The following is a 12,392-nucleotide window of genomic DNA, read 5'->3' on the forward strand; positions in this document are numbered from 1 at the left end:
TGCAAGATGACCCTGAAATATTTTGTTGTGCCAGAAAGTAAGAAAATTATCAAAGAATCACATGATGCCAAAGGACATAGGAGGCAACGGGAGGGGTGCCCACTGATTAAATCTGGGATAATTTGAGCAGCAAAATCAAGGGTGATGTTGGCAGATTACAACCCAGTGAGTAAAACAGGAACCCACGAGTCCATACCGATGTAGGTGAACGAGCAAGTGAGGAATGCAAGCGAAATAAATCATTGGAGTGATGGAAGCAGAAAATCGCCATTTACCAGTCATCATAGGGCTGGAGTGAGTTATCAGTGGAGGCTAAGGATGGTAGGTGGAGGTTTTAATACCTGCTACTAGATACTCGTCAATCCCAAAGGGAAAAGCTGGCAGGTGTGACCCAGCTACATATTGCCAGCGGGCTGGGGACACGTTGGGATTTTGCGTCCTGACTCCACGAGCTGAGAGGAGTAGACCAGCATGTCTGGGCGTTTCTGCCAGAAAGCTTGATCCAGGTGTGGCCTGGGGGCTCACTGGACAGGTGAAGTGTTAGGGGCCCCTGTTTTCTTACTGAGGAACTGTAATTACCCCAGATCGCAGGAAACTGAAGAGGCACAACTACATGCAATGTATGTTCCCGAGTGGGATCTGGGCCACAAAGGAAAAGAAATATTTGGGGGACAGCCTGTGCATTAGACAGCAGAGTTGCATCAACCTTTACTTCTGGACTGGGAGGGTTGTGGAGCAGGGGCTGTCCTTGCTTTGGGGAAACAGGCACTGGAGTATTTCAGGGTGTTGAGTAATCATATCTGAAGCTCTTTGTCAGATAACTCAGAGAAAGACCAGTGATGATGGCTAAGTGTGTGTGTAGATAAATGATAAATGTGAGACAAGGACAGGCGAGTGGAAGCACATGCTGTATGATCTGGGTGATGGAGACTTTTGTACTCAAATATTTTCTCTAAATTTGAAAGTATTTGGAAAATTATTTTTTAAAGTCCCTATTTCTATCAAATGGCCAATATAAAATGCAGATTTGATTGACTCTCTTCCCTGCTTATGAACTGTTTCTTTTGCTTCTGCTGTGAAATTAAAGATCATCTGCAGGGACATCCCTGGTGGTCCAGTGGCTAAGACTCCATGCTCCCAAAAGAAGGGAGCCCAGTTTCGATCCCTGGTCAGGGAACTTGATCCCACATGCCGCAACTAAAGAGTTTGCATGCTGCGACTAAAGACCCTGCACGCTGCAACGAAGATCCCACGTGCCGCAACTAAGACCCAACTCAGCCAACTAAATTAAATATAATAATAATTTTAAAAAGATCCGTTGCAGAACAAGCAGAGCTCTGACCCTGCGTCTCACCTCACACCCACACCCACCCCACCAGGGTCTGTGCCCTGCACGGTTGCACTGCCTCCCACTCTCCCCAAACCACTCTGTCTACTCTCTCTGTGCCTTTGCACCTGCACTGCTGTTCTCTGTGTCTGAACTATCCTTCTCTCCTTATGCAAAACTCTGATGCATCTTTCAAAACCTGGTTTGTATGTCTCCACCTGTGGGAAGCCTTCTGTGGCAGTGAGTTAATCCTGTCTAGGCTTGTCTCCATGATGAAACGTATCTACTGAGTACAGCTCAGGCCTCAGGAGCCCCGAAGCAGCTCTGTGCCTGTGAGGGGAGCCCTGATGTTCGTGGAGGAGTCTGAATTAGGCGGTACATATTAGAGTCCCCAGCTGGAGCCGAGTACTGAGTCACAAGCCCTATTTCAGTGTTCACCAATAATGAAGATGATACTTGCGCGGCCTGGCTGGGCCCTTCTGCTCAGGCCTAGAAAGGCAAGTCAAGCATTGGCTGAGCTGTGGTCTTCTTGGAGATTCTCACCTGAGATCCTCTCCCAAGTCCATTGCAGCTGTAGGACTCAGGTCCTGATTTCTGGGGGCTGACAGTCAGGGGTCCCCCTCGGCTCCCTCCACGTGAACCCTCCTGATGTGGCCGTTTGCTTCTTCTCCCAGGACAGCAGGAGTATCTCTCTGAAGCATCACCTCTTTTGGTGTTAGGCCCACTAAGGATAATCTCCTTTCTGACTTAACTGATCAGTAAGTTAGTCTCAGGCGTGAAATCATCACAGTCTCAAGGAGAGTGGACCACGGACTCGAGGGGCATTTAGGGTTCTGCCACTACAGTCTCTGTGGGTTAAGAGAAGAAAGGGGTGTTGATGGGCCCTCTGAAATTCCAAAATGTGCTCCAATTATGGTTTCATATGGTAGTGGATAATTTGTGAATTTACAAAGGAAGCCGATAATTTTGGTATCCCACCCACTTTCATCTCTAAATGCTTATAGTTGAGGCGATAACCTATAAGAACAACAACAATAAAAGTGTTAATAACTAACTTTTACTGACAGTTCAGTTGGCGCCAGACACAAAATGCTCCTATTTTACAGAATTACCCCTTCAGTCCTCACAATGCCTACAGAGTAGGTGCCCTGTAATTCCCACTTTTACTGCAGGCAGTAAAACACTGCTAGTGACTTCTCACCAGCCCTTAGTTAACATGGCAGGTAGGTTTCATATCCACACACTACAGTGACACTATCGTGATGTGACTTTTGTAACAAAGTTACTTATTACTGTGAATAAAAGGCACTTTTGTTTCTATCACAACCTTCAACTGTACTGGTTTATAGTCTAGTGAGGGAGTTGGACATACATTTTTAAATTACATGGAAGAGGATATGGGAGACTGTGACAAGCAAATCAGACACAGGCGAAGCAGAGGAGGCTCTGGCGTGAGCAGGGGTAAAGCTGCAGGGATCCGGGCAGAGAAGCAGCCTGCACAAAGGCCACCAAGCCACCACCTACTCTCTGGGCTTCAGGACTTCTCCACCCACCCACCCTTCAGCCTCAGCCTTCTCTTCCCACGTTAATGACGTATCACTGCCCAGCCTAACACTTTCAGTCTTTACATCGAGCCTTCCAAGGCCCTTGACAAACTGGCCCGGTCCCCCTTTCCAGCCTTGTCTCCCGCCATCCCGCTCCACTCACACACCCTGTGTTCTGACCTGCACTGCCCAGTGTGGAAGTCACTGGCCACGTGGGGCTGTGAGCCCAGGAAACGGGACCAGTCTGAACTGAGGTGTGCTGTCAGTACAAAATACACAACGGATTTTGAGGCCAGTATTAAAAAAGTATAAAACAACTCAATAGGGGCTTCCCTGGTGGCGCAGTGGTTGAGAGTCCGCCTGCCGATGCAGGGAATGTGGGTTCGTGCCCCGGTCCGGGAAGATCCTACATGCCACGGAGCAGCTGGGCCCGTGAGTCATGGCCACTGAGCCTGCGCGTCTGGAGCCTGTGCTCCGCAGCGGGAGAGGCCACAACAGTGAGAGGCCCACGTGCTGCAAAAAAAAAAAAAAAAAAAAAAAACAACTCAATATTGTAAATATATTTTATATGACAAAATGATAATATTTTGTATATATTTGGTGAAATATTTTATTAAATTTGATTTCATCTGTTTTTCACTTTTTTAATTATTATTTTTAATTAATTTTTATTTTTGGCTGGGTTGGGTCTTCGTTGCTGCACACGGGCTTTCTCTAGTTGCGTCGAGCAGGGGCTACTCTTCGCTGTGGTGCGTGGGTTTCTCATTGCGGTGGCTTTTGTTGTGGAGCACGGGCTCTAGGCACGTGGGCTCAGTGGTTGTGGCTCGCAGGCTCTAGAGCGCAGGCTCAGTAGTTGTGGCGCACGGGCTTAGTTGCTCCGTGGCATGTGGGATCTTCCCAGACCAGGGCTCGAACCCGTGTCACCTGCATTGGTAGGCGGACTCTTAACCACTGTGCCCCCAGGGAAGCCCCTTTCACTTCTTAAGATGTGGCTACTAGATAATTTATAATAAACCCTGTGGCCCGTATTATATTTCTATTGGATGGCACTGTTACAGATACAATTATTACATTTCCTAAACTCTCCAAACCTCTCCCTCCCTCTGCACTTGCACCCATATTTCTTTTCCCCTAAGATGTTCTCTGCAGGTCTCTGCCTGGGTTGTTTTTTTTTTTTTTTTTTTGCGGTACACGGGCTTCTCACTGTTGTGACCTTTCCCATTGCGGAGCACAGGCTCCGGACGCGCAGGCTCAGCGGCCATGGCTCACGGGCCCAGCCGCTCCGCGGCATGTGGGATCTTCCCGGACCAGGGCACGAACCCGTGTCCCCTGCATCGGCAGGTGGACTCTCAACCACTGCGTCATCAGGGAAGCCCTCTGCTTGGGTTTTTTGTACTTCAAGGTCCACCTGAAATGAGGCCCTTCCCATCCTCATTCCTTTCCTCCAGGCACCCTTTGCCACTTCCTCAGGCACTGCATTTTATGAGTAGCTCTTACACTTTCACATTATTTAATAATTGTTTGCATATTTCTCGCTCCTGGCGATTATGAGCGACTAGAGGTCCAGGCAGTGTTTTATTTATGTCTCCAGCACTCTAACAGTCCCCATGTCATCAAATGAACTTGAGTCATCTATTGAATAAAGATGATAGAAGAAACATCACAAGATAAAATGTGATTGGCAAATAAGTTACTTAGAAAATAATTGTTTTAAGAAGTCCAAGGAGAGAAAGATTGTTTTAACTTCCTCTATTGACATTTTTGCGGCAAATATTGTGGGGATGGTGAGAGAGAGGAGATAGCCCTGTGAATATGGTGCATTTGGGGAACCCTAAATCATTCTGTTTGGTGACAAAAGAGTGCAACTGAGTGAGAGCCAGGTGGAGACAGAAGCAGGGGGTGAGGTGAGTCACCTGTTGGATTGCTGCCTGCAACGGAGGATGGATGGGTGGGGCTGGAGTGGAAAAAAATGAGGAAGAGACTCAAGACACATCTTGACAGGAGTTTTGACTGCACTCGGGAGGGGAAGGAGAAGGGTTCCGAGGGTTCCAGGGCCAAGCCCAGCTCATTCATGCAATGTGCGTGTCCGTGACTTAATCTAATACTGTGGCTGATGACTTTGTCATTACAGTCAACAGTCTGAAGCTTTCCCAATACAAGCTGTTTTCTCAGCTGACAGAGAGTGACCCAGTGGTTAAGAGAATGGACTTTGGCGTCAGACCATCCACCACCCTAGCTTTCTGAGTTTAGGCAACTGAAATAATCTTTCTGGCCCTCAGTCTCCTCATCTGAAAAACAGTAACATGCCGATCTCACAGGGACGCTATGAGAATTAAATGAATTACCAAGGGGAAGGTTTCAGTTTGGTGCCTCCTTTGGAGCAGTTCCTAAATAAATCATAGCCATCACTGAAATTACCTTTCCTACGCTCCTTTCCTGTTTGGTTCTTCCTAAGCCCTGCTGAGTGAAAATGAAAAGGGTAGTAGTGGAAACTCCAAAACCAGAGCACAATTAAATATAAAAGGACGATTGGAACTGTTATTAACTTCTCTAAGGCAAGGAGCTGAGTAAATGGCTTTTATATCCGGAGGAAAGTAGATTGATCCATAAACCGTAATAGTATGACTCAAAAGCACAACGTCTGCAAAATAGTGTGTCTACAGAAAAACCATGACATCAAAAGCACAGACCCCTAATAACACGCTCACCGATATGCTCCTTAGCACACGATTTGAGAGCCTTCTCTCTCTCTCGTGTGAAAACGGTAAGTGGAATCTTTTCTAAGTAACATTTGCAGGCTAAACAGACGCGAAACAGTTTGCAGAATCAGGGCTAAATGTCAGTTATAACGTGCATCACGGGAGTGGGACCCACACCTCTCCAGCCTTGCATGTTTAAGGCTGGCTTTTATTTTAAGCTTTAAAGAAAATAGTTGTGGTAAAATAAATGTGAGATGCAGACCATGTGTCTCAGTATTTCAGTCCTCTCCTCTCTTGATTTGTATAAAAACTGCGTCTTTCAACAATTACATTTTCAGATACTTTGTGATTCCTACCAATCCTGCAGAGTGTGTCCTACCAAACGACAACCACGGGCAAAGTAACTCGAGGATCGAGAGCCTCCGCGGAAGGAAAGCTCCCTCCGCTCCCGCTTCGAAAGGCGGGTTTGCCTGTTTCCCTGCTGCAGCTCCGGTCCTGCCGGCAGCCCGCGGGCTCAGCCCGGCTTCTTCCCCGCCCCGAGCACCGCCGGGCCTCACACCAGGCGGGAGACCCCGCGGCCCTGAAACACACATCCCACCCGGCGGGAGTCCCCGCAGCGCTGAGCCTCCTTCTGCACCTCCCCCCGCTTCCTTTGGGCCTCCCGGTAGTCCCAGGCTGGCGGTCGCTCAGCGCTCTGCGGCCCCGCCTGTCGGTTGCAAGGAGGCGGGGCAGCGCAGGCGCGCTGGGGGCAGCCGCGCGGCATGCCGGGCCGGCGGTCGCTCGGCGCTCCACTGCCACGCCTGTCTGTTGCTAGAAGGCGGGGAGACGCAGGCGCGCCGCGGGGCATGCCGGTCCGGCGGTTGCTCTGCGCTCCGCTGCCCCTCCTACCAGTTGCCAGGAGGCGAGGAGGCGCAGGCGCGCTGGGGGCGGCCGCGGGGCACGCTGGGTCGACGGTCGCTTGGCGCTCGGCTGTCCAGCCTGCCGGTTGCTAGGAGGCGGGACGCCGGCCCGGCCAAGGGTGCGGGTGCCGGGGCGTCTCCTCCCGGGGCCTGGCCCTGCTGAGGGCAGCGCGGCCGCCCGGTCCTGCGCGCGGCGATGGAACCTGGGAAGGTGGGTGTGAACGCCGCGCGGGGAAGCCCGTCCCCGCCGGGACCGTCCACCTCCTCGCGGGCGGAGGTCGCACCAGGGCCGGGACTGGAATTCTTGCTGCGCGTGAGACCGTGGGAAAGTTACCGACGTGTCTATTTCCCAGCGAATAAATCGGGACAGTACTAGTAAGATTGGATGAGGTTCTACAAATTAAAGTGCTTAGAATGGTGTTATTAACTCACTAACTGTGAACTGTAGTTCCGCTTGTCTGTGGATTCCCGCTAAAAGACGAGGAATTTAGTTTGCATGCATTTCTTCGTACCTTCCCTCCTATTCCTTTTTTTTTTTCTATCATGCACTTTTATAATGTTAATAATATGGATTAGGGAGTTGGTGCCCTGGCTGCCCTCCATTTATTTTTAAGCTCACCAACTTCCTGACCGCTGTCATCTTCTACACCTGCCCCTTACATTTTCTTTCCTTTTGTTTTTTTGAATTTTTGAATTTTATTTTATTTATTTTTTTATACAGCAGCTTCTTAGTAGTCATTCATTTTATTTTATTTTTTCACACACACATACACACACACACACACACTGTATTTTATTTTTACAAGAGACAAGTAAACTGACACCAAGCATTGTAAATGGATGACCACAACAAAAGCAACAATGATTGCAATTACCAAACACGAAACACACTCATACTATGTCATGATATTGACATTCAGTCCAGTAATCCTCCACTGTAACAGCTCCTTTACTTTGCAGTGAAAATTGATTTGTATATTTTTTGCCTCTGAGTCCTTGTGGGATTTGATTTTTATTCAAACAGAAAGTCACAAAAATTATAATCATCCTCATCAGTTCACTCAGTCCCATGTAATTAATTTTTTTATTTTGATCTTTTGTTAGCACTTTTATGAATTCATCAGTTTTCCATTAGAGTTCTGAAAATGCTTATTCATTCAGTTCAGCAGTGTAGTCAGTTACCAGTAGTCATCCATTTTATACACATCAGTGTATACATATCAATACCAATCTCCAAATTCATCCCACCACCACCACCCCCGCCGCTTTCCCCCCTTGGTGTCTGTATGTTTGTTCTCTACTTCTGTGTCTCAATTTCTGCCCTGTAAACCAGTTCATCTGTACCATTTTTCTAGGTTCCATATATATGCGTTAATATACGATATTTATTTTTCTCTTTCTGACTTACTTCACTCTGTATGGGAGTCTCTAGATCCATCCATGTCTCTACACATGACTCAATTTCGTTCCTTTTTATGGCTCAGTAATATTCTATTGTATATATGTACCACATCTTCTTTATCCATTTATCTGTTGATGGACACTTAGGTTGCTTCCATGTCCTGGCTATTGTAAACAGTGCTGCAATGAACAATGGGGGACATGTGTCTTTTTGAATTATGGTTTTCTCAGTGTATATGCCCAGTAGTGGGATTGCTAGGTCTTATGGTAATTCTATTTTTAGTTTTTTAAGGAACCTCCACACTGTTTTCCATACTGGCTGTATCAATTTACATTCTACCAACAGTGCAAGAGGGTTCCCTTTTCTCCACACCCTCTGCAGCATTTGTTGTTTGTAGATTTTCTGATGATGCCCATTCTAACTGGTATGAGGTGATACCTCACTGTAGTTTTGATTTGCATTTCTCTAATAATCAGTGATGTTGAGCAGCTTTTCATGTGCCTCTTGGCCATCTTTATGTCTTCTTTGGAGAAATGTCTATTTAGGTCTTCTGCCCATTTTGGGATTGGGTTGTTTGTTTTTTTTACTATTGAGCTGCATCAGTTGTTTATGTATTTTGGAGATTAATCCTTTGTCCATTGATGCGTTTGCAAATATTTTCTCCCATTTTGAGGGTTGTCTTTTTGTCTTGTTTCTGGTTTCCTTTGCTGTGCAAAAGCTTTTACGTTTCATTAGGTCCCATTTGTTTATTTTTGTTTTTATTCCCATTACTCTAGGAGGTGGATCAAAAAAGATCTTGCTTTGGTTTATGTCAAAGAGTGTTCTTCCTATGTTTTCCTCTAAGAGTTTTATAGTGTCCGGTCTTACATTTAGGTCTCTAATCCATTTTGAGTTTATTTTTGTGTATGGTGTTAGGGAGTGTTCTAATTTCATTGTTTTACATGTAGCTGTCCAGTTTTCCCAGCACCACTTATTGAAGAGACTGCCTTTTCTCCATTGTATATCCTTGCCTCCTTTGTCATAGATTAGTTGACCATAGGTGCGTGGGTTTATCTTTGGGCTTTCTATCTTATTCCATTGATTTATATTTCTTTTTTTGTGCCAGTACCATATTTACTTGATTACTGTAGCTTCGTAGTATAGTCTGAAGTCAGGGAGTCTGATTTGTCCAGCTCTGTTTTTTTTCCCTCAAGACTGCTTTGGCTATTCAGGGTCTTTTGTGTCTCTATACAGATTTTAAGATTTTTTGTTCTAGTTCTGTAAAAAATGCCATTGGTAATTTGATAGGGATTGCACTGAATCTGTAGATTGCTTTGGGTAGTATAGTCATTTTCACAATATTGATTCTTCCAATCCAAGAACATGGTGTATCTCTCCATCTGTTTGTATCGTCTTTAATTTCTTTCCTCAGTGTCTTGTAGTTTTCTGCATACAGGTCTTTTGTCTCCTTAGGTAGGTTTATTCCTAGGTATTTAATTCTTTTTGTTGCAGTGGTAAATAAGAGTGTTTCCTTAATTTCTCTTTCAGATTTTTCGTCATTAGTATGTAGGAATGCAAGAGATTTCTGTCCTTTAATTCTGTATCCTGAAACTTTACCAAATTCATTGATTAGTTCTAGTAGTTTTCTGGTGGCATCTTTAGGATTCTCTATGTATGGTATCATGTCATCTGCAAACAGTGACAGTTTTACTTCTTCTTTTCCAATTTGTATTCCTTTTATTTCTTTTTCTTGTCTGATTGCCATGGCTAGGACTTCCAAAACTATGTTTAATAATAGTGGTGAGAGTGGACATCCTTTTCTTTTTCCTGATCTTAGAGGAAATGCTTTCAGTTTTTCACCATTGAGAATGATGTTTGCTGTGGGTTTGTCATATATGGCGTTTATTATGTTGAGGTAGGTTCCCTCTATGCCCACTTTCTGGAGAGTTTTTATCATAAATGGGTGTTGAATTTTGTCAGAAGCTTTTTCTGCATCTACTGAGATGATCATATGGTTTTTATTCTTGAATTTGTAAGTATGGTGTATCACATTGATTGATTTGCATATATTGAAGAATCCTTGCATCCCTGGGATAAATCCCATTTGATCATGGTGTATGATCCTTTTAATGTGTTGCTGGATTCTGTTTGCTAGTATTTTGTTGAGGATTTTTACATCTAATTCATCGGTGATATTGGTCTGTAATTTTCTTTTTTTGTTGTATCTTTGTCTGGTTTTGGTATCAGGGTGATGGTGGCCTCATAGAATGAGTTTGGGAGTATTCCTTCCTCTGCAATTTTTTGGAAGAGTTTGAGAAGGATAGTTATTAGCTCTTCTCTAAATCTTTGATAGAATTCACCTGTGAAGCCATCTGGTCCTGGACTTTTGTTTGTTGGAAGATTTTTAATCACAGTTTCAATTTCAGTACTTGTTTTAGGTCTGTTCGTATTTTCTATTTCTTCTTGGTTCAGTCTTGGAAGGTTATACCTTTCTAAGAATTTGTTCATTTCTTCCAGGTTGTCCATTTTATTGGCATAGAGTTGCTTGTAGTAGTCTCTTAGGATGCTTTGTATTTCTGAGGTGTCTATTGTAACTTCTCCTTTTTCATTTCTAATTTTATTGATTTGAGTCCTCTCCCTCTTTTTCTTGATGAGTTGGCCTAATGGTTTATCACTTTTCCTTATCTTCTCAAAGAACCAGCTTTTAGTTTTATTGATCCTTGCTATTGCTTTCTTTGTTTCTATTTCATTTATTTCTGCTCTGATCTTTATGATTTCTTTCCTTCTGCTAATTTTGGGTTTTGTTTGTTCTTCTTTCTCTAGTTCCTTTAGGTGTAAGGTTAGATTGTTTATTTGAGATTTTTCTTGTTTCTTGAGGTAGGCTTGTATAGCTATAAACTTCCCTTTTAGAACTGTTTTTGCTGCATCCCATAGGTTTTGGATCGTCGTGTTTTCATTGTCATTTGTCTTTAGGTATTTTTTGATTTCCTCTTTGATTTCTTCAGTGATCTCTTGGTTATTTAGTAACGTATTGTTTAGTCTCCATGTGTTTGTGTTTTTTATGTTTTTTTCCCTGTAATTCATTTCTAATCTCATAGCATTGTGGTCAGAAAAGATGCTTGATATGATTTAAATTTTCTTACATTTACTGAGGCTTGATTTCTGACCCAAGATGTGATCTATCCTGGAGAATGTTCCGTGCGCACTTGAGAAGAAAGTGTAATCTGCTGTTTTTGGATGGAATGTCTTATAAATATCAATTAAATCTATCTGGTCTATCTTGTCATTTAAAGCTTGTGTTTCCTTATTAATTTTCTGTTTGGATGATCTGTCCACTGGTGTAAGTGAGGTGTTAAAGTTCCCTACTATTATTGTGTTACTGTCGATTTCCTCTTTTATAGCTGTTGGCAGTTGCTTTATGTATTGAGATGCTCCTATGTTGGATGCATATATATTTATAATTGTTATATCTTCTTGGATTGATCCCTTGATCATTATGTAGTGTCCTTCCTTGTCTCTTGTAACATTCTTTATTTTAAAGTCTATTTTATCTGATATGAGTATGGCTACTCCAGCTTTCTTTTGATTTCCATTTGCATGAAATATCTTTTTCCATCCCCTCACTTTCAGTCTGTATGTGTCCCTAGGTCTGAAGTGGGTCTCTTGTAAGCAGCATATATATGGGTCTTGTTTCTGTATCCATTCAGGAAGACTGTGTCTTTTGGTTGGAGCATTTAATCCATTCACTTTTAAGCTAATTATCGATATGTATGTTCCTATGACTATTTTCTTAATTGTTTTGGGTTTGTTTTTGTAGGTCCTTTTCTTCTCTTGTGTTTCCCACTTAGAGAAGTTCCTTTAGCATTTGTTGTAGAGCTGGTTTGGTGGTGCTGAATTCTCTTAGCTTTTGCTTGTCTGTAAAACTTTTGATTTCTCCGTCGAATCTGAATGAGATCCTTGCTGGGTAGAGTAATCTTGGTTGTAGGTTCTTCCCTTTCATCACTTTAAGTATATCATGTAACTCCTTTATGGGTTGTAGAGTTTCTGCTGAGAAATCAGCTGTTAACCTTATGGGAGTTCCCTTGTATGTTATTTGTCGTTTTACCCTTGCTGCTTTCAATAAGTTGTCTTTGCCTTTAATTTTTGCCAATTTGATTATTATGTGTCTCAGCGTGTTTCTCCTTTGGTTTATCCTGCCTGGGACTCTCTGTGCTTCCTGGACTTGGGTGGCTATTTCCTTTCCCATGTTAGGGAAGTTTTTGACTATAATCTCTTCAAATATTTTCTCGGGTCCTTTCTCTCTCTCTTCTCCTTCTGGGACCCCCTATAATGCAAATGTTGTTGCATTTAATGTTGTCCTAGAGTTCTCTTAGGCTGTCTTCATTTCTTTTCATTCTTTTTTCTTTATTCTGTTCCTCAGCAGTGAATTCCACCATCCTGTCTTCCAGGTCACTTATCCGTTCTTCTGCCTCAGTTATTCTGCTACTGATTCCTTCTAGTGTATTTTTCATTTCAGTTATTGTATTGTTCATCTCTGTTTGT

At 43.6% G+C, this 12,392-nt stretch overlaps 2 protein-coding genes across 3 annotated transcripts in view; one reads left to right on the forward strand and one right to left on the reverse strand.

Moving 5' to 3' along the window:
- NCAPG2 (non-SMC condensin II complex subunit G2) overlaps positions 1 to 12,392 on the reverse strand; it is a gene marked incomplete at its 3' end in the record, with an annotated part of 275,587 nt that overhangs the window by 148,763 nt on the left and 114,432 nt on the right. The gene's annotated exons all lie outside the window — the stretch shown is intronic.
- Positions 6,423 to 12,392, forward strand: part of DYNC2I1 (dynein 2 intermediate chain 1) — a 49,772-nt gene continuing 43,802 nt past the window's right edge. Inside the window, exon 1 of one of the 2 annotated variants that reach the window (XM_082632209.1) lies at positions 6,423 to 6,680. In XM_082632209.1, the coding sequence (XP_082488335.1) occupies positions 6,666 to 6,680 (15 nt within the window). In that variant the 5' untranslated portion in view covers positions 6,423 to 6,665. The remainder of the gene's footprint in view (positions 6,681 to 12,392) is intronic. The other variant, XM_082632210.1, reaches the window with a different exon arrangement.

The sequence above is a fragment of the Mesoplodon mirus genome (assembly GCF_964341445.2).
Source record: "Mesoplodon mirus genome assembly, chromosome: 9".
NCBI classification, from domain to species: domain Eukaryota; kingdom Metazoa; phylum Chordata; class Mammalia; order Artiodactyla; family Ziphiidae; genus Mesoplodon; species Mesoplodon mirus.